Genomic DNA, 24,648 nt, shown 5'->3' with positions numbered 1-24,648 from the left:
TTGCAACCCATCGATAGTTCGATGTATCGTTACAACAGTACTGAATGATAGACAAGCAACAGAAACTCACTTGGACACGCAGGTAGACTGCAAGCCAGGACGTTCGTATCAAGTCTGCTCCCGAAACAGTCTAGGCCCCCGAATGCTCTCGGTGGATTGTTGCAACTCCTGAATCGATACCGACGTTGAGACGCAGTTCCACATGTGAGAGGACAGGAAGTTAAGGTCCACTCTGACCATGGCGTATAGCCACCATTGACTGAAGCAACAGACGAATAGTTCAGCACATTTCTCTATTCCAAGAACATCACATTTACGAAAAACATTCAATCTCTCTTTCGAATTTTTTTAAAAGAATTAGCAACATTGGATATTTCATTTGAAATTTCAGATAAATGGTTATAAAAGTATTAGTGACATTGGTGATAGTGCTGATAGTATCATATCATAATGTCTGTGCAGTATTGTGTACACGAGACGTTACACACCTATACATCCTGGGTTGTTGCAGATGTCGGTTGTTGTGTCCACTTGTAATCCCGAACAGGCGGCTCCCCCAAATGCTGGGCGAGGGTTAGTACACGTCCTGAATCTGTTGAGGACCCTGGTGGCATTGCCGCATGTAGGTGAACACGGGGGATTGGTCCAGTCGGTCCAGGGTGTGAAACCACCATCGACTGGAAAGTAATTTTGTTGTGCAGTAAGTGGTAAAGGTTAGTAAGTAAACACTTTTAACACAGAGGGCATTTGGCAAGTGATCTGAAACACTGGCCACGGAATGAAAAAGCCAAATATCATTGTTACCAAGGGCATGAAACGAAGCGGATAATGTAATATACATTGTATATGTATAAATGCCATTCTAATGGTTCAAAGATGAGTAGATATTACTATGAAGTGGAAGTGCATAATATATATAACACATGTCTGAAAACAGGTATGACACACGACACTATTTTAACATTTCAACCGGTTTTCCCCCCTCTAGTGAATATATACATATATATACCTGGGCAGTTTCGGTCAATGCAGTTGACAACGTCGGCATCTGTCAGCAGTTGTGAGCAAGACTTTCCACCAAATGCTGGTGTTGGGTTGGTGCATGTTCTGCTTCGTGTCCTGGATCTTAGTCCTGGTCCGCAGGTTCTTGAACAAGCAGGGTTGTTCCACTGTGTCCATAGTGTCACTCCGCCATCAACTGTTACATGACACGACACACTTGTAACACATTGTCATTCTGAGTCAATGCATTTATCGATTTAGAAGGTAGTCATTAAAATGTATTCTTTAAAACACACTCACGAGCGACAGTTTAATAAGTGAGTGAGTAAGTATGGTTTTACGCCACACTTAGCAAAATTCCAGCAATATCAGGGCGGGGGACACCAGAAATGGGCTTCACACATTGTACCCATGTGGGGAATCGAACCCGTGTCTTCAGCGTGATGAGCGAACGCTTTAACCACTTTCGTTTAATAAGTGGTAACCTGAGACAATGATAAATATTTTCTGTGAAGGGTAATTAATTATTAGGACAAAAGAACGACATACAAGTATTTAGTTCTTCTACTTTAAATAGGGTGGTAGTATTTCCTTGATGCCCAGGTGCACCGGAAGATGATTGCTTCAGTCTTATTGACATTAACGTCTATTTAACGTGTTAGTTTAGCTTCACACAACGTCAATATCAGATCGTAAATAACATACTTGGGCATTGTGGAAGGCTACAGCTTATCCTCTGAGTTTCTACGAGAGGATCTAAACATCCGTTACCACCATTGACAGGTGGAGGGTTGGTGCAGGATCTTGATCGTGTTCTTGCTCTGGTGACAGCAGGTCCACAAGTCTCTGCACATGGCTCGTCGACCCATTGAGCCCAGAGAGTTACATTTCCATCAACTGATCGTGGAATAAACACAGGTTCACTCTTTCTGAACATTATTTCACGTTTGGTTATGTGAATAGATGGTGATACCAGAGAATAGTTAGTCCCCATGAGGACGCAAAGGCAAAACAATAATGAAACATATATGAATAGATTCCTTAAAATGCCTGATACCAACCACTCGGGCAATAGAGCAATGAACTTAGTGAACGATAAACAATTCATATATTTGAACAGACATGATGTTCCAAAGGTATTCCTGCTTTGATTTTGCATTTATGTAGGATAAATGAGATAGTTTACCTGGGCAATTAGTGACATCGCAGTTTCTTGTCACTGTGTCGATCATCGATTCAGAGCAAAGTCGTCCACCATTACTCGGTACTGGGTTTGTACAGGTCCTGGTCCTTGACAAACTTCTGGTGCTCCCAACAAAACAGTTACAAGCAGGACCTGCCCACTCCGTCCAAGGCGTGACACCTCCATCAACTGTACAGCACAAGCAATGGTCAATTTCAGACAATTTCATTAACACCTGTATCATCCATGTCGAGAAAGTAGGAAATTGTACATGATTATCAGTTGTTGCTTTATTAACAAAGATATTATAACTTCTACAACTATTAACACCAGGAGAACTCACTAGGGCAACTGGGTACAATACAGTTGAATACCGTTGTCTCCAACAGTGGAGCGACGCAGAATCTTCCATTAACACTAGGGGGAGGATTTGTACAAGTCCGGGTCCTTTGAAGAGTCCTTGTTGTGTTTAATCCACAAGTGCCAATACAATTGGGCGTTGACCAAGTTGTCCAAGGAGTGACATTTCCGTCCCCTGAAAGCATTTTAACATTAGTATGACTACAATGTATAGGCAGTTCCTAATCTTAGATTAATCACTTTAAAAGTTCTTGACAGTCATAGTCAGTAAACCACAAACAATCAATATTCGAGAAAGAACAACAATTTTGGGACAATTTTATGAAAACAATTCTAAAGCTGGATGTTTTACAGTCATATTCGATTTTGTTCTAAAAGGAAATGTATCAAACAACCATCTGGCCCCGATTTCTCGAAACAAACTTAAGTCTGAATTTTGACTTAAGTTAGTTTTTACTCAAATTTGAGAAAATGCATTTCCCAGAATGAACTGAAATCAATATTACACTCAAACATAGTAGACGATTTGAGTTTGGTGAATAGATTACTTAAACTGTTTGGACTTTTTCATTTTAAAAATGCAGCTGTGTTAAAAAAATCAGCAGTTTCAAATTGTCAAACTCAGTTTAAATTTGAGTAAAAATTAAAGTTTGTTTCGAGAAATCGAGACTTTAAGTCACTTGTATTTGGATGATGATAGAAAACTTTCTGAAAGCATGATGTTTTGTCATTACTCACTCGGACAAGGGTCGGTTCCACATGCAACGGTTCCTGATTCTTGCGTAGGTCCAACACAGGGTGCTCCGCCACCAGCAGGCGAGGGGTTGTTGCAGAATCTCTGTCGAGTGCGTGATAGTGAGCCTCCGCCACACGAGACGGAGCATGCAGATGGAGACCAAGGACCCCAGTTCGAAAAACCCCCATTGACTGTAAACCAGGACAAGATAATTGAAATAGTTTTGTGTATAATACCTGGTTTGCACATCTATGGAGTACATCATTAATACAATATCCTTGATGTCACTGGGAAGGCTTAAACTCTAATTACGGTTCTCAGCTCCCTGCATTCACTTCAATGCGAAACTAATATAGAAATTTGTTATGTGGGTAATTCATCTCACATCTCTGTGGCAAAGCTAGTTCTACTTAAATATTACTCAAAATGAGCTAAATTGTCAACTTGATATTTTATTACCATACATTTATAAAATATCAATATGCATTATCATATTTATAATATGCTAAAATGGGAATATCATGTTATTGAAGGTGTCATGTGAACTGTCAGCTATCTGGAACACTCTACTTACTTGGGCAAAGAGTATTAATGCAGATGACGGATCTGTCCTCGAACCTTGTTTCAGGACAATCTCGTCCACCAAACTGTGGAGCCGGATTTATGCAGTCTCTTGTTCTTATGTCCACCTTTGATGCCTGTCCACACGTAGCAAGGCACGGAGAATTGGTCCATTGAGTCCAAAGAGATATCCCTCCATCCACTAGAAGAAAGCATGTGTTCACAGTCAGGATAGAAATGTTTGTGAAGCCAAATCCAAATTTGAGATGTGATATATGACTAGCATACGCATGCTGGTGCGAACTGGAGTAGGTCTCAGACGCTTAACGCTCTTGTGAAACCAGCAATCACAGTTATGTCATTGCATGTGTAACCAAGGTGATGATGCACGTGCAACCTGGGTTACTTGACAGGAAACCAAGGCGACTTTACATGTTTAGCCAGGGGCTGAATTTATATGTGTAACCAAGGTGACTTTACATGTGTAACAAGGTTCTATTTACATGTGTAACCAGGGTGGTGATGAACGTGCAACCTGGGTTACTTGATAGACAAACAAGGTGAGACTTTACATGTATAGCCAGGCTGTATTTACATGTGTAACCAAGGTGTATTTACATGCGTACCCAATGTGACTCTACGAATGTAACCAGCATGATCTTACATGTAAGGCCAGGATGATGTTTATATATCTAGGTCGACTTTACACGTGTAACTATGGTATAGTTACATGTCTGACAAAGGAAAGGCAAATTATCATATGCACGTCAAAACGAATGTACACGTTTAAGCGAGATGGGCTTTGGCAAAGGAAAAGTACAAAGGAAACGTTTAGCGCTTTGAGCAAGATATTCATCCTGGAATGGCGCTATGTAAGTGGCGTGTTGTCAAGGCGTGTTGACTCTACATGCCAGTCCCAAGGTGACTTTACACGTGTGACACAGGGCACAGGGAAGTGTAACATGAATTATCATTACCTGATAAAAGTATCGCTGTACACATGTATGACATACCTGGACAATTTGTATTGTTGCAGGGCCGCGTCTCAGTGTCTGACGTTGGTCCATTACAGGCTGCGCCATTGAACTGTGGAGGTGGATTTGTACAGGTTCTTCTTCTGGTCAGGGTTTTGAAGGAAGTTCCGCAGGTTCCTGGACATTCGGGCTCTGACCACTGCGTCCACTGAGTAAAGCCGCCATTGACTAAAACATACGACGGCTATCAATATCAGTTTCACCATTACATAACACTGAGATTTGTCATACACTCACCAAAGAGTGGCTTGCACAGGTGCGATCGGCATTTCAGCGATACAGGTGAGGTGAGGTCAGGTAAAATGGGGTTTAACGTCGTACTTCAGAATATTTCGCTCACATGACGACGTGCATGCGTGTGTATGTGTGGCTGCTTGTTCTAGCCCAGACTTGTGCTGGTTATATAGTACTAGCTCACTGAGATACCATGCCTCAGTAAAGCATGAATACCCCACTCAGACACATACTGACTCCGAGCCGACCAGTCCTTGTTGTACCCATTAATGCCGAGCGCCAGGTAGGGACCAACAAGTACCATATTTTCACGTCTTTTGGTATGACGCGGCCGGGGATCGAACCCGCGACCTTCCGCTCTCCGGGCGGACGCTCTAACCACTTCACCACGGAGGCGGCTTCAGCAATACAAAAATAGGTTATTGCAACGAGTGAGTGGGATAATTAGGTCAAGTGGGAACTTACTTGGGCAAGGTGAGAGTCTGCAGTTTGTAACTCTTGAGGCAAAAAGATTCTCAGTGCAGGAACTTCCGCCAAATGCGGCCGAGGGATTGTTGCATTGTCTGGTCCTTGTCTGTGTTCTTGTTGCACTGACCCCACAGGTAGCTGTGCATTGCGGCACGGTCCATTCCGTCCACGGGCCGGGTTGTCCATTCACTGATATCGTAAGCAGTATTTATAAATAATGCTACCAACTATTTCCAATATTCACTTGTTCGGTCCATGGAGTGAACTATGGGTCAGGCAAACTAGTTCCAAAGTTCTGTGGATAGTCAACTTCTTTATTTTATGAGTGCGACATTTCGGTGTAGGTTAACACCATTATCAAGCAAGTGATGAAGTACAAACTAGAACTTGTTTGACGAAGAACTTAATGAAATTGAAGGTAGAATAGAAACAAGTTGTACTGAAATCTCCTGTCCAGAATGTTTGGAGAAATCTTATACATCATATAAAACATTACGATCTATGACCAACAGGATGCAACCCTTGTATCACAATAGCCAAACAGTTTTCACTAAACAGGTATTTAATGTTTGTGTTTATTTAGTCCCGTACCTGGACATCTTGGTAAATTGCAGGCCTGACTACGGGATTCAACGCGCTGCCCGACGCATGATGCTCCTCCATTAGTCGGTTCTATGCATGTTCTGGTCCTACTTTCCGCCTTCGTCAGTGACGCAGGGCCACAGGTTACTGTGCAGGTCCCAGTCCATTCAGTCCATTCTGTAAATCTTCCGGCGACTGTAGCAACAGAAAATCACACGAATTAAATGACGAATGTCATACTAACATCAAAGTTTCTTATTCTGAGCATTTGATTTTTTTGCTGTGACAGCTATGATAATAACATCACATTACAAGATGATAGTAATCTCTTCACAGGTGTAAAATATCCCTTTCATTTGATCACTGATGTTTCCCTATTATCCATTGTTGATACAGGGTTAGGGGTGGTGGGGTGGTGGTGTCCCGTTTTGCCGGACGATTTTGTTCTAGATAAAAATTCACTGATGCGCGATAATCCTTAAACAATAGGGGATTAACTTATAGTCTTTTTCGGCTATATGTACACACTATAACTTCATCTTCATACATACATACATATAAACAATACACACACACACACACACACACACACACACACACACACACATACATACACACATACATACATACATACATACACACACATCACATCACATCACATACATGTAGAGATAGTACATAGAAAAACTAGTAAGTTAAATTTAATGCGTTAAAATTATTTACAGTTTTCTTGAAAGGATTTTTTGTGGAACATACTTTGCAAACTTTTGGCTAGTTCCTATTGGATATCATCATTTGACAACAACCAGCAAAACTTATCATATAATTGGAGGTCCATAAAGCTTGAGTTTAGTTGGTTACATTTATGAAAGGTCTCATTCTGATGTCGGAGTAGAAGCTACACTCCATCATGAAGTGCACCTCATCTTCTACTGCGTGGCCGTCACACAGTGAACACAGTCTATTTTGAAGGGGGGTCACAGGCTTGGTATACCGTCCTTTCTCAATATTGAGGGGCAGGCTTCCACTACGAAAAGAAGCAAGCAGGCTTCTTTGCTGTCTAGTTATATTTATTCTTGTGTAGTGACAGACACATATTTCTTGTTTATACAGTCTATATGTTCTGAGTTTGTTGACATTGGGTTTGTTATGATCATTGAACAAATCGTGGAGCCACAGATCACTGTCTCTTTGGTCTAAAGTGTCAAGGGCTTTTTGTAGTAGCTCAGTTCTGGTAATATTTAAGCAAAAGACATTAATATTTTCCTGTCCATGTATGTTGAGTTTTTTAATGAAGTCTTGGGTCAAGGCTGCCGTCCGAATCAACCGCGTTTCACTTTGTGTGTGATACCAGTGAAGATCCGGGTTAGAATTGATCTTCAGCAACCCATGCTTGTCGTAACAGGCGACTAACGGGATCGGTGGTTAGGATTGCTGATTTGGTTGACACATGTCATCGTATTCCAATTGCGTTGACCGATGCTCATGGTGTTGACATGACGGTCTGGTCCAAACTCCATTATTTACAGACCGCCACCATATAGCTGGAATATTGCTGAGTGCGGCGTAAAACAACAAACCAACCAACTGTGTATGTGTGGGAGTCAGCGGTACTTTACCTGGACAGACAGGTCCTGTGCATGGTCTGTTGATAGACTCTTGCCTGGTTTCAGTACAGTTACGGCCCAGATAGCGAGGTGACGGTTGTGTGCATGTTCTGTACCTGTTTGCCGTCAGGAGCCCAGGACCGCATGTTACCGGACATGGGTCATTAATCCACTGACTCCATGGAGATATTCCACCATCAACTGTATGAAAATGATCAATATGTTATGAAAATGAATCTTTAAAATAATCAACAATTTTTATGGGATAGTACACTTAAACATTCATGTTTTGAATTAGTTCCATTGTACACTTCAAGAAAGGGCATGCACGTTCAAGATATGTGTCAATATCATATTTACATAAAGTAAGTAAAAGTAAGCAAAACAAGCAAAATGCTTTATGTTGGTTAAATGTTATGAACATAATAATACTATGTTCAATTTATATATACCCGTAGGGATCCGGGTTAGAATTGGTCTTCAGCAACCCACTCTTGTCGTAAGAGGCGACTAACGGGATCGGGTGGTCAGGTTTCCTGTCTTGGTTGACACATGTTATCATATCCCACTTGTGTAGGTCGATGCTCACTGGATTGTCTGGTCCAGACTCGGTTATTTACAGACCGCCACCATATAGCTGTAATATTGCTGAGTGTGGCATCAATCAATCAATCAATCAATCAATCAATCAATCAATCAACATGTTATACAAACTGGTGTAAGTTTTACTCACTTGGACATCTAGGAACATTACAAGCCGTTCTGTTAAACTGAGATGGAGATCCGACACAGTCTAACCCTCCATTAGATGGAGCTGGGTTGGTACAATTCCTGAATCTTGAGCTTTCCTGAAACACATCTTCCCCACAGGTGCGACCGCAGGGTGTTCTTATCCATTGAGTCCATGGGGTATATCCTCCATTGACTGAAACAATAAGATTCTAAATGTTAATATATATCCTAAACAGTATGTCTGTCATACGTGAAGAGTTAGTGGTATGACTGATAAAGGGCATCCGTTTTCTAATCCATACCTGGTTACAATCTATGAAGTTCATTCTTGGTATCCAAGACGACAGTATTGGAATATTGCCACAAGTTGTAAGCATCAATCTTAATCTAAATCTGCTTCTTTAACCACTAAAAAAATAATTCTTCAACTACACCGACTTCTGTTTCTGATTTATTATATCGAGGAAAGTCTTCAGCAGACTACTACTACTACTATTACTACTACTACTACTACTACTACTACTACTAGTACTATCATCAGACCATAGTAGTAGTAGTGGTGGTAGTAGTAGAAGTAGTGGTAGTAGTGTAGTGGTGGTAGTAGTAGTAGTAGTGGTAGTAGTAGTAGTAGTAGTAGTAGTGGTAGTAGTAGTAGTAGTAGTAGTAGTAGTAGTAGTAGTAGTAGTGGTAGTGGTAGTAGTAGTAGTAGTAGTGGTAGTGGTGGTGGTAGTATTAGTAGTCATTGGAGTAGTAGTGGTACATCATTTTTGTGAGTGGGTGAATATGGTTTTACACCGCTCTTAGCAATATTCCAGCAACATCACGGGGACACCAGAAAAGGGCTTCACACATTGTACCCATGTGGGGAATCGAACCCGAGCCTTCGGCGTGACTAGCGAACGCTTTAACCACTACCCCACTGTCCCTTTTCTGTGAATGACATTGCTACTTACCTGGGCATGGAGGATGAACACAGATAAATGTTTGAGGTTGAAAAGTGGTCCCGATACAACCTTGTCCGCCAAATTGAGGAGTTGGGTTGTTGCACTCTCGAGTTCTTGATATTGTTACTGACGTGCTACTTCCACACTGGTCAGGGCAGTTAGGTGAGGACCACTGTGACCACGGCGAGTAACCACCATTGACTGAAATCAAAATATGAAAATGAATTGAGGGATATATTTATAGTAAACGTGGGGATCAGCCCTGGGCCCGAACCACAAAGCATTCGTTACGGTACGAGCTGTCGTAATTCTATAGTTTATCATAGGCTTGCCAATGTAGCGCTACGAACGCTTTGTGGATCGGGATCCTGATGAGTGTAGGAAGTAAGTACAACCATAGAGAAACTCACTGAAGAAACACTTTTGCTGATGATACAACAGCAAATAGAACCATCAAGGAGTACAACTTCCACTGCAGTTAGTCGTGTCTTATGTACAGCTTCCTCTAAGGTTAGTCGTATCTTATGTACATCTTCCTCTGCGGTTAGTCGTATTTTATGTACAACTTTCTCTGCAGTTAGTCGTATTTTATGTACACCTTCCTCTGCAGTTAGTCGTATTTTATGTACACCTTCCTCTGCAGTTAGTCGTATTTTATGTACAACTTCCTCTGCAGTTAGTCGTATCTTATGCACAATTTCCTCGGTGGCTGGTCTTATTTTATGTACAACTTCCTCTGATTGCGGTTAAGACTTGTAAGTGATGACCTGTGTATTACTATAGTTCTTACTTGGACAGTTGGGAAGGTTACAACTTCTAATCAAGGTCTGGTCGGCTGGCCCTTCACAAGGTCTTCCGCCGTTCGTGGGCTGAATGCAAGTTCTCCTTCTGGTGCTGTTCGTTGTCAAGGCGATGCCGCATGTTGGGCCGCAGGGTGCATCAGCCCATTGAGACCATTGGAGGTAAACTCCATCACCTATTTACATAAAAAAACCCATTGTAGTAACCTGTATCAATAGCAATTTAAAGGCAGCTTAGATGGTTGGTTGGGTGGTTTGTTGGTTGGTTTTACGCCGCACTCAGCAATATTACAGCTGTGTGGCGGCGGTCTGTAAATAACTGAGTACCAGACAATCCAGTGATCAGCAGTATGATCATCGATCTACACAACTGGGATACGATGACATGTGTCAACCAAGTCAGCCAGTCTGACCACCCGATCCCGTTAGTCGCCTTTTACGTCAAGCATGGATTACTGAAGATCCAGCCCGGATCTTCAGGGTTAACAAGCAGCTTAGTAACCATGGATAGTTTGTAAAATGTTTTGGCTAGAATGTGCAATTTGCTAGTTACCTGGGCAGTTGGGCAGATTGCAGCTCCTGAGCTCCGATGTTGAGGATTCGCCTGAGCAAGGGGCACCACCAAACTGAGGCGGAGGTTGGGTGCAAAATCGTCTTCTGGAAAATCTTCTGTTGGCTGAGGGTCCGCATGTTGCACTGCATGCACCAATTGACCACGGTTCCCATTGAGTGTATCCGCCATCGACTAAAATATAAACACATAGACCGTGATTAATGAGTAAGTGAGTGGGTGAGTATGGTTTTACGCCGCTTTCAGCAATATTCCGGCAATATAACGGCGGAGAACACCAGAAATGGGCTTCACACATTGTACCCATGTGGGGAATCGAACCGAGGCCTTAGGCCGGACGAGCGAACGCTTTACCACTAGGCTACCACGCCGCCCGCCGTGGTTAGTGTGGAGACACCACTTTAAACAAAATTAAATGATAGCATATCAAAAGGTATGTTATCAATAGACAAGCAGAGACACGATTCATAAATGTTATGTATCTTGTGAGTACCATTTGTATTAATTGCACGTTGCATACCATAAGACGTAAAACGCTTGTAACGTGTGAACCAAAGAAGCTATCTTTCTGCCTTTGGGTGATTACTACTTGTTTGATATGTATCGGAAGATTTCGGTTAACAGTCAAAACACTATTTTTGGACAACAGTAATCAGACTGGCAAATCTGCCCGCACCTCATGCCTCTCTAATCTTCTGACAATACCAGGTGTGATTAAGATCGGTAACTTACTCGGACAAGCAGTAAAATTACAGCTTCTAATCTCCAGAGACACGAAGTCTCCGGTACAGTTTCTTCCATTGAACTGTGGGAAGGGGCTGTTGCACTGCCTTGTTCTCCTTAAAGTCCTTGTGGCAGAGACACCACAAGTTACAAGGCAAGACGGGTTATCCCATGGCGTCCACTGGCTGAAACCGCCATCAACTGAAAAAGATAGGAGAATGACTGTAGCTGAAGAAAACCAACTAAAAAATTCAACAATGTTATACACATGTACGTCTACCCGAGAGTTCACACAAGCGTAAATAACAACTCACTTGGACATCTTGGAATAAGGCAATTTCTTGCTTCTGTCTCCACGCGAGTTTCTCTACAATCGGCCCCGCCATTAGCCGGGACGGGGTTGGTGCAGGTTCGTGTTCTTGATGCACGTGTGGTTATTCCCAATCCACAAGTAACTGGACATGGCTCCACGTTCCACTGGGCCCATTGTGTTATGCCCCCGTCAACTGAAATATATGTGCAATAAAGCATTGTGAAACAAACTAAAATTGTTTTCACCTGTATGTTTTGTAACAGGCTGTTTTATGCTTGCACCATGTGCATGTTTACAAATCAGCTTATGCAGTGTACATCCAACATACATTGGATAAATAATACATTCTGCTTGATATAACTTTCAGTGAGTGAGTGAGTATTGTTTTACGCTGCTCTTAGCAATATCACGGCAGGGGACACCAGAAATGGGCTTCACACATTGTACCCATGTAAGGGAATCGGACCTGGGTCTTCGGCGTGATGAGCGAACGCTTTAACCATTAGGCTATCACACCACCCCTATACGTTTCAACGCCGATATATGTGTAAGATGGTGTTTGTAAGTGGATCTTTGAATTCCATCATTGAATACCATTTGATCAAATTTTTACCAATCATATACCAGATTATATTCGTTAAGGATATCCTGATTCAGAATGATTCGTCCGAAATATAGTTCAGTGAAATGCTTCCTTGTATATTTAATTTGGGACACGTACTCGGGCATACGTTGAGATTACAGTTGACCATGTTGTTCTCTTGTGGACTCCCGACACATGGAGCGCCACCATCGGACGGGGCAGGGCTGTTGCAGAATCTTTCTCTAGAGATCTGCTTCACTGCCTGCGGTCCACAGGTAACACTACAAGGAGGGTTGGTCCACGGACTCCATGCACTGTAGCCGCCATCAGCTGTTACAAACAATACACATTGATCAATAACCATATGACGTAAAGTCGCATAATATCAGACCGAGGATATGAGTATCGAGATACACGGAACTTTCAACCCTTGTACTTGATTCTTTGTTAGTTTAAATCCGCATTCAGCAATATTCCAGCTGTATGACGGCGGTCTGCAAAAAAAATAATCGAGTCTGGACCAGACAATCCAGTATTCAATGGCATGAGCATCGATCTACGTAACTGGGATACGATGACATGTGTCAACCAAGTCAGTGAGTCTGACCACCCGATCCCGTTAGTGACGGGCTGAATTGGCTGAAGACCAATTCGTACCCGGTTCCTCACGGGTTCTCACCCTTGTAAACAGCAATACACATAATGGTAGTTGTATTAAAGGGTGAAGCAGGCAATTCAAAATACTGTGAATTTGTGTGGTTGTTTGTTTTTGTAACGCAGCAACGTGTCTGGGCCATGTCAATAAATCCTTGACAAGACATTGCGGTGACTGGCACCATTAGCATTGAAACTTCGATAAGATGACAATTTAAGTATCGACCAGGTCTTGGATCCTGACCTATTTCAGGGAAAAACACTGTTTCGAGAAACCAAAGAAACTGATTCCACTATCACATCAGGGGGAACACGATAAAGAGAAAGTGAAGAAATTCAAGCAGATTTGTGACAGACTGCAAGCTGTTTTTCGACCTGTATCAATGTCAATACACAGTTTCCTTCATAATCTGATCCAAATAATTAATGAAGGTGTTATACTTGAAGCTAGATTAACTTCACGAAACCAAGACTATGGATTTGACCGTATGTCGTAATGCACTTGTTTCTCTTCCCACCGTCAGGGTAGATTGTAACTCTCAGTGAGTGAGTGAGTGAGTGAGTTAAAATTTATAGTCACTTTGGCAATATTACAGCCAGTTTGTGACTAACAACAGATCATACTTAACAAATTTATAATGTCATGTTATAAACATCTGTCGCCAAAGGACAGTAAAACAACTAGAATATCACAGTTAGAGATATAAAACTAGCATGCAACTTAACATTATATACTTTAAAGGACATTACAACATAAAAATGGTCTATAGACTGAACAGCAACTGAAGGTAGATGACCATACAAGGGACCATGGGGACTTACAGCACTTTTGCTACCTGCATGGACCTAGCTGGATTTACACCATCCCTTCAGTCACTGGCGTAACTCTCAGGACCAACACATCGAATTAAGACTGTAATATCTGTGTGAACACAAGACAAGTCACTATCACAACCTACTTGGGCAAGGGGGAAGTCCACAGCTCCTGACTTCGGTTTCGGACACACCACCCACGCATGACGCACCGCCGAACTGAGGTGCTGGGTTAGTGCAAGTCCTGCTCCTGTCGACGGTTCTGGTGACAAAAGTACCGCACGTTCTGGCACATGCAGGGATGTTCCATTGTGCCCACGGTGTGAAGCCTCCATTGACTGAAAGTAGGAAACATGAGCAGACCTTTACCACCACTGGTAGCAGATATATCATGTTATATGCAAGAGGCACTTTATATTGTCATGGTAATTTAACCTGACATGATCCGGATAAACGCTGCTAATTTCTTTCCATTGTGTCACCGGGTCCAAACACCAGTCTATCCAAGTGCTCTCTCACTTAATTGTCTATCTTTTGTTGCCTTACAGTGAAACCCGGCGGTTGTAATTATCCAATTGTAAGAGACTTTTGGACCACCAAATAGAACTGTGACGGTATATCGTAGTTTCGATAATCGTGATACTTTATCTGACGATAAATATATCGATACTATTTTTCGTATCGTGATATGTATCGTTGACCTTAAAATTGTTAATTTTCACCAGAAATTGACGGTTATGTCAAAATTTACACTGTTACTTGCTATCAAAATATACTTTTTGAAAGAAAATAACTGAAGATAGCATATCGTGATATCGTATCGAATGGTATCGTTCCAGATATCGCGATAGGTATCGTATCGTGAAATTTCTGTATCGTCACACCTCTACCAACATATTTTATGCTCTGGCTGTATAATCGTAGTTCACGGCTTGACATGTATTTGCTACCTTAATCATCTATTGAAAACGTTTTGGTAAGTTTGGCTTTCACTCATTAGCACTCATTTCTCATGTGTCTATGGTTGTTGTGTCTCCCCAATAACTACACACATCTAAATGTATATATTTTTGGGTGCCGTTGGGACGTTTATGATCAACGCTTTAATTTGATGCCTACATTTTCCGTAATGGTCTCGTAAATGTTTCGGGGTTTCCCTATGTTAAGAGAAATACTACTTTACCAGGATATAGCGCATACTCCGGCTGACCAAAACGGGTTGCCCTCAGTTTTCACAATATTTTTGTTTAATGACAGCCTGGTTTCAAGAGCACAGCGCCGAGACACATGGCAAAATTATATTCATATGACTGACTGACTGAGTTGAGTTTTACGCCGCTTTTAGCAATATTCCAGCAATATCACGGCGGGGGACACCAGAAATGGGCTTAACACATTGTGCCCATGTGGGGAATCGAACCCGGGTCCTCGGCGTGACGAGCCAACGCTTTAACCACTAGGCTACCCCACCGCCCCTATATTCATATGAAACGGTAGGCTATGGAATGACGTTTCCTAAAAGACTGATCAAAGCATATCTTAGCGTTATCGCTAATTGTTTAATGTATAATATTGTTGGACAGTTGCAGTACTTGTACAATATGACGAAGAGTATATTTACTCACTTGGACAACGTGGTAGAGTACAAAGCCTTTCTGCGGTTTGTGTCGAAGGCCCAAGTAGGTCGCAGTTGCGGCCTCCGAAGGAAGGAGTTGGGTTGTTACAGAGTCTTGATCTGGAAACTGTTCTGGTGTACGATAAGCCACAGGTACCTGTACATGGAACGCCACTCCAGGGACTCCATAGGGAGTAACCTCCATCCGCTAAAACAAAGCAGTGTGAAACATCACTAAAACAACAGTGTCAAGCATCACTAAAATAAAACCGTGTCAAGCATTACTAAAACAAAACCGTGTCAAGCATTACTAAAACAAAACCGTGTCAAGCATTACTAAAATAAAATCGTGTCAGCATCACTAAAACAAAACAGTGTCAAGCATCACTAAAACAAAACAGTGTCAAGCAACACTAAAAGTCCAAATGAAATAGATTAGCAAATGACAAAAGTGCTTTTTCATATATATTTTTGCTGTGTCCATCATCTCACAAGTGTCCAAACGAAGAAGAAGATGTTTATGATTGTGTCAAATGTTATTTATTGTACGTCATAAGGGTGGAGTTCAAGTATCGAGTATTGGAAATTGGAAATCATTTCTTTGTCTGTACAGCCTTCTCATTTGGAAATACAACCGTAATCTTGGCCCCGTTTCACAAAGCTATTGTAGCGCTACGACTGCAGTAAGTTATGTTACAGTATAGGAGGTACGACAGTCGTAGCGCTACGTTAGCTTTGTGAAACGAGGCCCTGAATTCTTTCATATTAACTGTCTGTATGTTGTTTTTGTTTGTTTGTTGTTTAACGCCGCTCTCAACGATATTCCAGCTGTATGACGGAGTTCTGTACATCGAGTCAGGACCGGACCATACAGTGTACAACACAATAAGAAAACGATGATATGTGTCAAGTCAAGGAGCATGACTTCCCTATTCCGTCAGTCGCCTCTTACGACAAGCAAGGGTTGCTGAAGACCAACTGTAACCCGGATGTTCACGGGTAATGGTCGGTATGATTGATGGTATTATAATATGTATGACACAACCATATTCATATGAAGAAATATATGCTAAAGGCAGACTTTATAGTACAAAGTACTATGTGTTTATCTCTACGAAGTATGTGTTAATGAAACACTATCAGACAGTGATGTCCTCTCTACCGATACCATAAGAGTCTTGACATTCAATCGTATGTAAAGCAAATTATTTTGAATGGAGTCCTATATTTACTCATATATATTAAATGTTTACTCACAAGGACATGGATTAAGTTGGCAAGACACTTCCCTAGTTTCCACAGGTGGCCCAGCGCAGTTTAATCCACCGAACTGTGGGCGGATGCAGGTTCGTACTCTTGTCTCAATCTTTCTTGCCGCCTGTCCGCATGTCACATTGCACAGCGGGCTGCTCCACTGACTCCACGGTGTATACGTGCCGTCAACTATAAAGGAAGAATGAATGAGGTTTTAGTAATGTCCTAGCAATAGTCACGACGGGGACACCAGAAATAGACTTCACACATTGTACCCATGTAGGGGATCGAACCTGGGTCTTCGGCGTGACGAGCGAACGCTTTAACCACTGGGCTACCCCACCGTCCCTTCAAAGACATGAAGGAAGGTGAGGAACTGTGGTTAGTTGGTTGTTGTTTAACGCCGAAAAATGTCCCAGTTATATGGTGGCGGTATATAAAAACCCGACAATCCCGTGATTGAAAACATGAGCATCGATCTACGCAATTGGGATACAATGACATGTGTCAACCAAGTCAGTGAGCCTGACCACCGGTACTCGCCTCTTACAGCAAGCATGGGTTGCTGGAGACCAATTCTAACCGGGATCCTCACGGGTTGAACCGTGTGCAACTACACAAACGGATACACATAAAACATCAGGTTAATCATCTATTGTCCTGACGGTTACAACATGTGAGACAATTTTGTGAATTCGTTGTAGGAGTGTGTGGTTACAGGGAAGGGCTTATTACTTACCGGGACAACTCGGAAGTCCACAGTTTCTTGTAACTTGTTCAAATGAACTGCCGAGTAGAGTACAGTCGCGACCACCAAAAGCAGGCGATGGGTTAATACAGGATCTGCTTCTGGTCGCATTTGTAGTGGCTGCACCACATGTCACCCCACATGCAGGTACGTTCCATTGGGTCCATTGATTGTAACCTCCGTTAACTAAAGAAACACAATAATAATTCTACATCCAGGTTAATATGATATTGTCTATAAGACGATATCTCAAATTAAACATTACATTATAATATCTTTTGTTAAAAAACTATAAAATATACGCATCAGCCCGAGTAGGTTCACGTGTACTCAACACTGAAATGAGCATAAAACATCAGTACATAGGAATACCGAGTCTTGACTATCCTCAGAAACAGAACAACAAAATAGTTGTGAAGTCATATGAATGTACCACGGAAACTTAGTGATAACACCAGGTGTTCACGAAAAGGGTAAACATGTCCTGCACTCACAGTTCACACAAAGTAAGTATATGTCATTTGTGCCCTGCAGGGGTAGTCTTGCTATGGGACGCTTACCCTTCATAAACCAGACAATCCAGTGATCGATAGACCAGAGTAAGTGCATGGGTGTGGTTTAACGCCGATTTGAGCAATATTCCAGCAATATCACGGCGGGGAACACCAGATACGAGCTTCACACATTGTACCCATGTGGGAAATCGAACGCGTGACGAGCGAACGCTTTAACCGCAAGGCTACACCACCAAGCCGATGGACCAGAAATAAACAGCTGTTGATTTTGGAATTACCACAACTAAAAAGGGGCGATTCCACTGCTTAGGGATAAAGGAAAATGTGTTGGAAATACTATGCTTTTACGACTCATTGGTGTCAGTGTCTCGGTCCAAACACTTTTGTTGACTCAACTAAGATTCATGCTACTAAACTTATGATAAAGCTCGGGGACTTCAGTATATCAGCATAAACATCGACCCAGATCAAGCTAATATCAAACCTCAACAAATACTACAAAAACAACTCACTTGGACAGTTTGGAAGTCCACAGAGCCTGGTGGCAGAGTCGTTTGGTGGTCCGAGCAAAGAACAATCTCTGCCTCCATTTTGTGGTGAGGGGTTGGTGCATGTCCTGAATCTAGACACTGACCCACTTTCATTTGGACCACATGTCACAGTACATACAGGTTGTGTCCACAACGACCACTGAGTGTAACCTCCATCAACTGAAAAGCAATGTGGAAATGTTATTTGTACGTAAGTAAACTCTGTACAAAATAGTATTGATTTTGTTCGAATGTTCACAGATGTATTGCCAACTAATAGGAAATATTACAAAGTATTGACTCAATTGGAATTTTGCGTTCTCTTGGAAAATATATACAGTATATTAGTAAACATAATATCGTATTTCAACCTCATTCTGGACCTGAACAATCAAAGGTACCATTGATGTTTATCGCAGACGCGATTATTTACATATAGCTGGCATATTGCTGAGTGCGGATTTAAACAACAAATGAACAAAGAAACAAACTTGGGCAATCAGGAAGACCACAGGATGTACGTCTGTTTTCGGAACGGATTGTTTCAGGACAGTCAGCTCCATTAAATGCTGGGACAGGATTTGTACAGGTTCTGAACCGTTCCTGAAATCTAGTAGCCAGACGTCCACAGGTTTCTGGACAGGCGGGAATGGTCCATTGGCTCCACTGCGTGATGCCCCCATTAACTGAAAATATGGATTGTGTATTATGAGACAGATTGTTTCTCAAACAAAAACACGGAGAGATGTGGAACATGCGAATCATGTTCAGGGCGTATTATATACTGGAGGACTCGAAAGAAGGGAAACATAATATTTTCTTTTATATTCCTTTCCAGGGCTTTTCGTAAGCTTTGTATTGCCCTGCCCTGATTATCTGGAAATGTATAAAAGAACACTTGTACATTAATGTGTTCCATTATCCTTTTCCTTTTGGATACCTCTTGACCATGGCAATACATTTTATCATGAGAATACGCGAATATGAATGTGTTGTATAGTCTCTATATGCTAACATTCAGTCATACATAATTAAGTTTTCACTTTAATATCTTTCTTTGACTTTGACACTTTAACGGCCAAATTGCATTTGCCTGAATGTATTTTGGTGATTTCAGATAAAAAAAGAGTTCCGCTGAGTTTAAGAATATTCATGAGGAATATATTATATCAGCTGACTTCTGCATGCCTCACCAGGACAGTTAGGAAGACCACAGCTCAATGTTCGAACGCCAAATGTGGATCCAAGTAGTGAACAGTCGCGTCCACCGTTCGCAGGCGTTGGGTCGGTGCACGATCTAGTTCTTGTTTCCGTCCTGTTGAATGAAGGACCACATGTCTGGGTGCATCCAGGACCACTCCACGGACTCCACTGAGATAGACCCCCATCACCTGGAATATATCAGAGCTGGAATATATCAGATGTTCAATGCTCTCTGTTATGTACTTTATCAACATACACAATACGTGTTTTTCAATGGAAAATATACAACGTCAAAGTAAGAGTGAGTGAGTGAGTTTAGTTTTACGCCGTATTAGCAATATTCCAGCAATATCACTTCGGGAGACACCAGAAATGGGCATCACACATTGTACCCATGTGGGGAATCGAACCTTGCTCTCCGGAGCAATCAGCAAAGGCTTTGACCACTAGGCTACCCTACCTCCCCTTCAAAATAAGAGGCCAACCAGCATCGATTAACCACCGAAACATAATCCATCGTACGCAAATTGCAAAACAGTTATAGAAATAGAAGCGTCAAAATCCTTAACACATCCCTAAGAAACAGCTAACAGCAGAGTCGATTGTACAAGTCTGACTATACCATGAGTATGTATTTGTTTCAGCAGTATAAGTAAGCAGTAAGACATGAAATACTTCGACATGTTAACTAAAGTACTCACGTGGACAGGGTTGAACGGCGCAGTTTACAAATCTGAGTTCTTCAAAAGCCCCGGTACAGTTTCTACCACCATCGGATGGGGCAGGGCTGTTACAAAACCTCCTTTGCCTGACTTGTCTCGTAGAAACAGGGCCACAAGTAGGATTACATGGTGTGACGTTTTCCCATGATGTCCATACACTGAAACCCCCATCGACTGTAAGGCAAGAGTGATCAATACATTAAGCTGTACATGGAAATAAAGAGAAACATATTTCAAGATAAAATACTAAGTAACTAACGCTTACAGGTTAATGTCTTTTTAGTAATGTTAACGTTTTCCGACAGCTTGGTGTCATGACCGAGTTCCAGTGATCCATTCACAAATATCGCATCTTTTTCAACCTTACCAGATATTGGAATCTGTTTCTGAGAATAGTCAAGACTCAACGATGGTTATTATTTGATCTTGTATATTTATACATATTTTCTCGAAATGTATTCTTCCCAGAGAGATATCGCAGTGTATGACAAGTGAAGATGCAATTACCAACGTATGGGGTAAAAAAACGTGTACATACAGAACGTCACACCCAAAAATTTGCCTTTTTTGTGTATATATGTTGTTTACTGCCGCATTCAGCAATATTCCAGCTGTATGGCGGTAGTCTGTAAATAATCGAGTCTGGACCAGACAATCCAGTGATGAACATCATGAGCATCGATCTACGCAATTGGGATAAGATGACACGTGTCAACCAAGTCAGCGAGCCTGACCACCCGATCCCATCAGTCGCCTCTTACGAAAAGCATGGGTTGCTGAAGATCAATTGAATTTCTAACCCAGATCTTCACGGGTCGAACATTGGTAATCAAACAAGAACGTACTTGGGCAACGAGGAAGACCACAGGGTACTACAAGAGTTTCGACGTATGCGCCGGTACAGTTTCTTCCTCCATTCTGGACAGGTGGGTTAGTGCAGGTCCTCCTCCTATTGATTGTAGCGGTCTCAGCGGAGCCGCATGTTCTAGAACACACGACCGGGCTCCACGCACTCCAGGGAGTAAATCCACCGTCAACTGTGGTTGAAAAGCAATTCTTGGTAACACTAGTCTTCTGCGATTTAGGCCTTTAGCTACTTAAAAGAGAACAGCTTCGTGTACTGTTTAGATAGCAGAGAGTGAATGTCTGTAAAAAGCTATAACACATGCGTCGTGTTCAGTACAGGTTATACACAAAGGTAATATTTTGTACATAAAGGTATATAAAATGTAAATAAATATAAATCGTTATCCGGGGTTAAGTCCTGAATATATATGTATGAAAGCAAGCGTATGAATAGCAAGTTTTTTATTGCAGTTTTAAGAACAAACGCAATGATAGGGTGGTGTTATATACCACATGGAATTATGACATTGGATAAAGGAGCCAAGCTGGAAGCATATGGACGAATGTATAAGTGGAAGCAGATACAAGAACGTATAACACATTTTAACATCAACTTTACAAAACGATCCGATTTACTGAAACTGTTCAAATCGTGGAAATTCAGCAACCTTTAAAATGGAAACTTTTAAGCATAAAACAGAGCAGTTTATTCAATACTCTTTCGTAAGTTATATGTATATAAGAAGATTTGTATTACAAGCAAACCGATGTGAACTGCTCACTCACTCGGACAAAGAGGAAGACCAGTGCATGGAATGTTCCCAGTTTCTTGCAGTGGTTCAGTGCAATCTCTCCCACCATCTGTTGGTGAGGGGTTAGTGCATTGCCGCTGACGAACAGAAAATCCCAGGACACCCACACCACATGTTGCTGTACACGCAGGGGGGGACCATTGTCCCCAAGGAGATACCCCACCATCAACTGAACAGTGCGTAAGACGAAAGGCAAATATTAGAGGTTAAAGCGACGAAAACAGTGAAGATATAGGTTAGGACATTCACCGGGATGGATTCTAGCAAATTGAAACTATTTTAGAATCCAGTATTGCAAGCTGAGGTATTACAGCTGAGACAATCATTTTGCTGATCATGAAGACATTTATACATAATTCAGTCAATTCATGAGGCGTCTTAAAGGCGATTTCGTCGTTAACAGTAGTATAATTTCAGCTTTTTGTATGACATGTTCCGAAATACAACTTTACGTGTATCTGTACACCTCAACATGATTACTTTGATATAAGTTTAATTCATTTAATATTTACACCCTGAGAATAACATTAAGTTCGACCAGAAAACCTTTCCATGGCAGGCAATAGTGCAGTTAAGACATGTTCAGTTGTGTAATAGGGTTGAATGAATGAATGAATGAATGAATGAATGAATGCATGGATGAATGAATGAATGAATGTCATCCAGATAGGTCCGAAGATCCTCAAAACATCATGGTAATGTAATTATATAACTGAGTAACAGAATACTCAACAAACACACACAAACACACATATATACATGTACATACATAGAATATGGGAAAATTTCCTAAATATATTCAGGTTATTAACAGCCATGTATTGGTTAGATTATTACCACAGGTGATTGAGGATATCCTTTAGTTTATAAAAACACTTTGAGAATTCTATAATAGTGAAATGCCTTGTTATTTCATCAATATAATTGTTATTGGCCCCAAGAAACAATGCTAGCATGTCATGCTCTTCCATTTTCTATATTTTGACATACATTTCAACATCAAGATTATCGATTAGAGTTGAAAAGAATGTACCTCTGTCTGAAAGTACATATCTACAGTTTAGGATGACATGGTGATAGTAACCAATCGCAAAGGTATTACATCTTTGTGCATTCAACAGTGTTGTATAACTGATATAATTATAAAAAATTAAACTTTTTGCCGAAGAAAGACATTCGCTTTTCAAACAGTAAACTTTCCTGGTAAGCTTTAGTTTCATATGATCATGCCCTTTGCGAAAATTATCTTGACAATTATCAAACTGAATTCGGAGTCAGTAGCATCTAGACTATGAGCAACCTTACTTGGACATGCAGGGAGAAGGCAGTTTACATTCCTAATTTCCTCATACGGGTCTGTGCAGTTTCTGCCGCCACCAGATGGCGGAGGGTTGGTGCAAGTCCTAGTTCTGGAGCTCACTTTAGTGGCGGCTGTGTTGCAAGTCACGTCACAGGGAGGGTTGCTCCACAGAGTCCATTGAGTGAACCCACCATCAACTGCAAAAGAGAACACAGGGTGCTATAACAAGATGGTCAGTGGCGGAATGACTGACTGCCAATTTACTGCACGGTATTACCATGGCAACATCATGTTTCCAATATCATTGATCACCTTATACTACGGAGATATATGAGTAAGAACAACATGGTTGGAAGTGATGAAAAGACAAGAGTTTGGATCGGGCAAGATGTGAATTTACTGCACGCTATTACCATGACAACATAATTTTTTCCAATACGTTTAATCGACTTATACTACGGAGATATATATGTAATAACAGCATTGTGGGAAGTGATACAAATGAGTTTGAATAGTCCAAAGATAGTGATGTGTACACAAATACAAAGTATCAAATCGAAATTGACAAGGCTGTATTATATGCATGATATCAGTATATGGGATACATATTTGTTGCACTGCTTACAGCTTTAATTGCGCGGAACGCTATAAAACCGACCTCTTCAAGAACACCTATTACAATTTTATAACTCTTCAAACCCACAATGTATATTTTGGAGTATATTATGTTATTGTAGTGCCATGAGCATGTACAGGTGTGTGGATACAGGCGCATAATACATGTCCATTATTAGTACTTATTATCATTAAACAACACGGATATGGGGCTTGCTACAAATATGAAGATAATGTAGAATCCTACCAGCGCATGATGGTAAACTGCATATTGAGAATCTCGTCTGAAGACTTTCGCCGAAACACCGCCTTCCACCATCAGTAGGTTCAACACAGCCTCTCTCTCTCTGTTGTATTCCTCTAACGCCTACACCACATGTAGCGAGGCAAGTTTCAGACCAACCTTGCCAGGTCAGCCATACTCCATCAGCTAAAATAAAAACAGGGTAGCATGTTGACAATGTATTTTGAAAAATGTGAGCTTGAGACAGGCTTGATACACGGGTATATGCATACATATGGAACATCAATTCCATGTATAAAAATATCATTTAAATTATTCTATGGTTCTTGAAATGGTAGCTATTA

The 24,648-nt window shown here is 41.4% G+C and overlaps 1 protein-coding gene across 1 annotated transcript in view; it reads right to left on the bottom strand.

Moving 5' to 3' along the window:
• Nucleotides 1-24,648, bottom strand: part of LOC124264564 (SCO-spondin-like) — a 57,729-nt gene that overhangs the window by 21,863 nt on the left and 11,218 nt on the right. The window contains 31 exon segments of the mRNA XM_046699315.1: nucleotides 71-259; nucleotides 489-677; nucleotides 1,010-1,198; nucleotides 1,708-1,899; nucleotides 2,189-2,374; nucleotides 2,529-2,720; nucleotides 3,284-3,472; nucleotides 3,856-4,044; nucleotides 4,856-5,044; nucleotides 5,576-5,767; nucleotides 6,170-6,355; nucleotides 7,780-7,968; nucleotides 8,501-8,692; nucleotides 9,453-9,644; nucleotides 10,234-10,419; nucleotides 10,797-10,988; nucleotides 11,547-11,738; nucleotides 11,852-12,043; nucleotides 12,572-12,763; nucleotides 14,047-14,238; nucleotides 15,526-15,723; nucleotides 16,773-16,958; nucleotides 17,509-17,703; nucleotides 18,545-18,742; nucleotides 19,054-19,248; nucleotides 19,756-19,953; nucleotides 20,467-20,661; nucleotides 21,333-21,524; nucleotides 22,120-22,314; nucleotides 23,451-23,642; nucleotides 24,308-24,490. Coding sequence (XP_046555271.1) covers nucleotides 71-259; nucleotides 489-677; nucleotides 1,010-1,198; nucleotides 1,708-1,899; nucleotides 2,189-2,374; nucleotides 2,529-2,720; nucleotides 3,284-3,472; nucleotides 3,856-4,044; nucleotides 4,856-5,044; nucleotides 5,576-5,767; nucleotides 6,170-6,355; nucleotides 7,780-7,968; nucleotides 8,501-8,692; nucleotides 9,453-9,644; nucleotides 10,234-10,419; nucleotides 10,797-10,988; nucleotides 11,547-11,738; nucleotides 11,852-12,043; nucleotides 12,572-12,763; nucleotides 14,047-14,238; nucleotides 15,526-15,723; nucleotides 16,773-16,958; nucleotides 17,509-17,703; nucleotides 18,545-18,742; nucleotides 19,054-19,248; nucleotides 19,756-19,953; nucleotides 20,467-20,661; nucleotides 21,333-21,524; nucleotides 22,120-22,314; nucleotides 23,451-23,642; nucleotides 24,308-24,490 — 5,928 coding nt within the window.

The sequence above is a fragment of the Haliotis rubra genome, unplaced genomic scaffold, assembly GCF_003918875.1.
Source record: "Haliotis rubra isolate DU_JTF1 unplaced genomic scaffold, ASM391887v1 Scf93, whole genome shotgun sequence".
Classification (NCBI taxonomy): domain Eukaryota; kingdom Metazoa; phylum Mollusca; class Gastropoda; order Lepetellida; family Haliotidae; genus Haliotis; species Haliotis rubra.
Note: the sequence above shows the minus strand (reverse complement) of the source record. Positions and strands in the feature narration are given on the sequence as shown.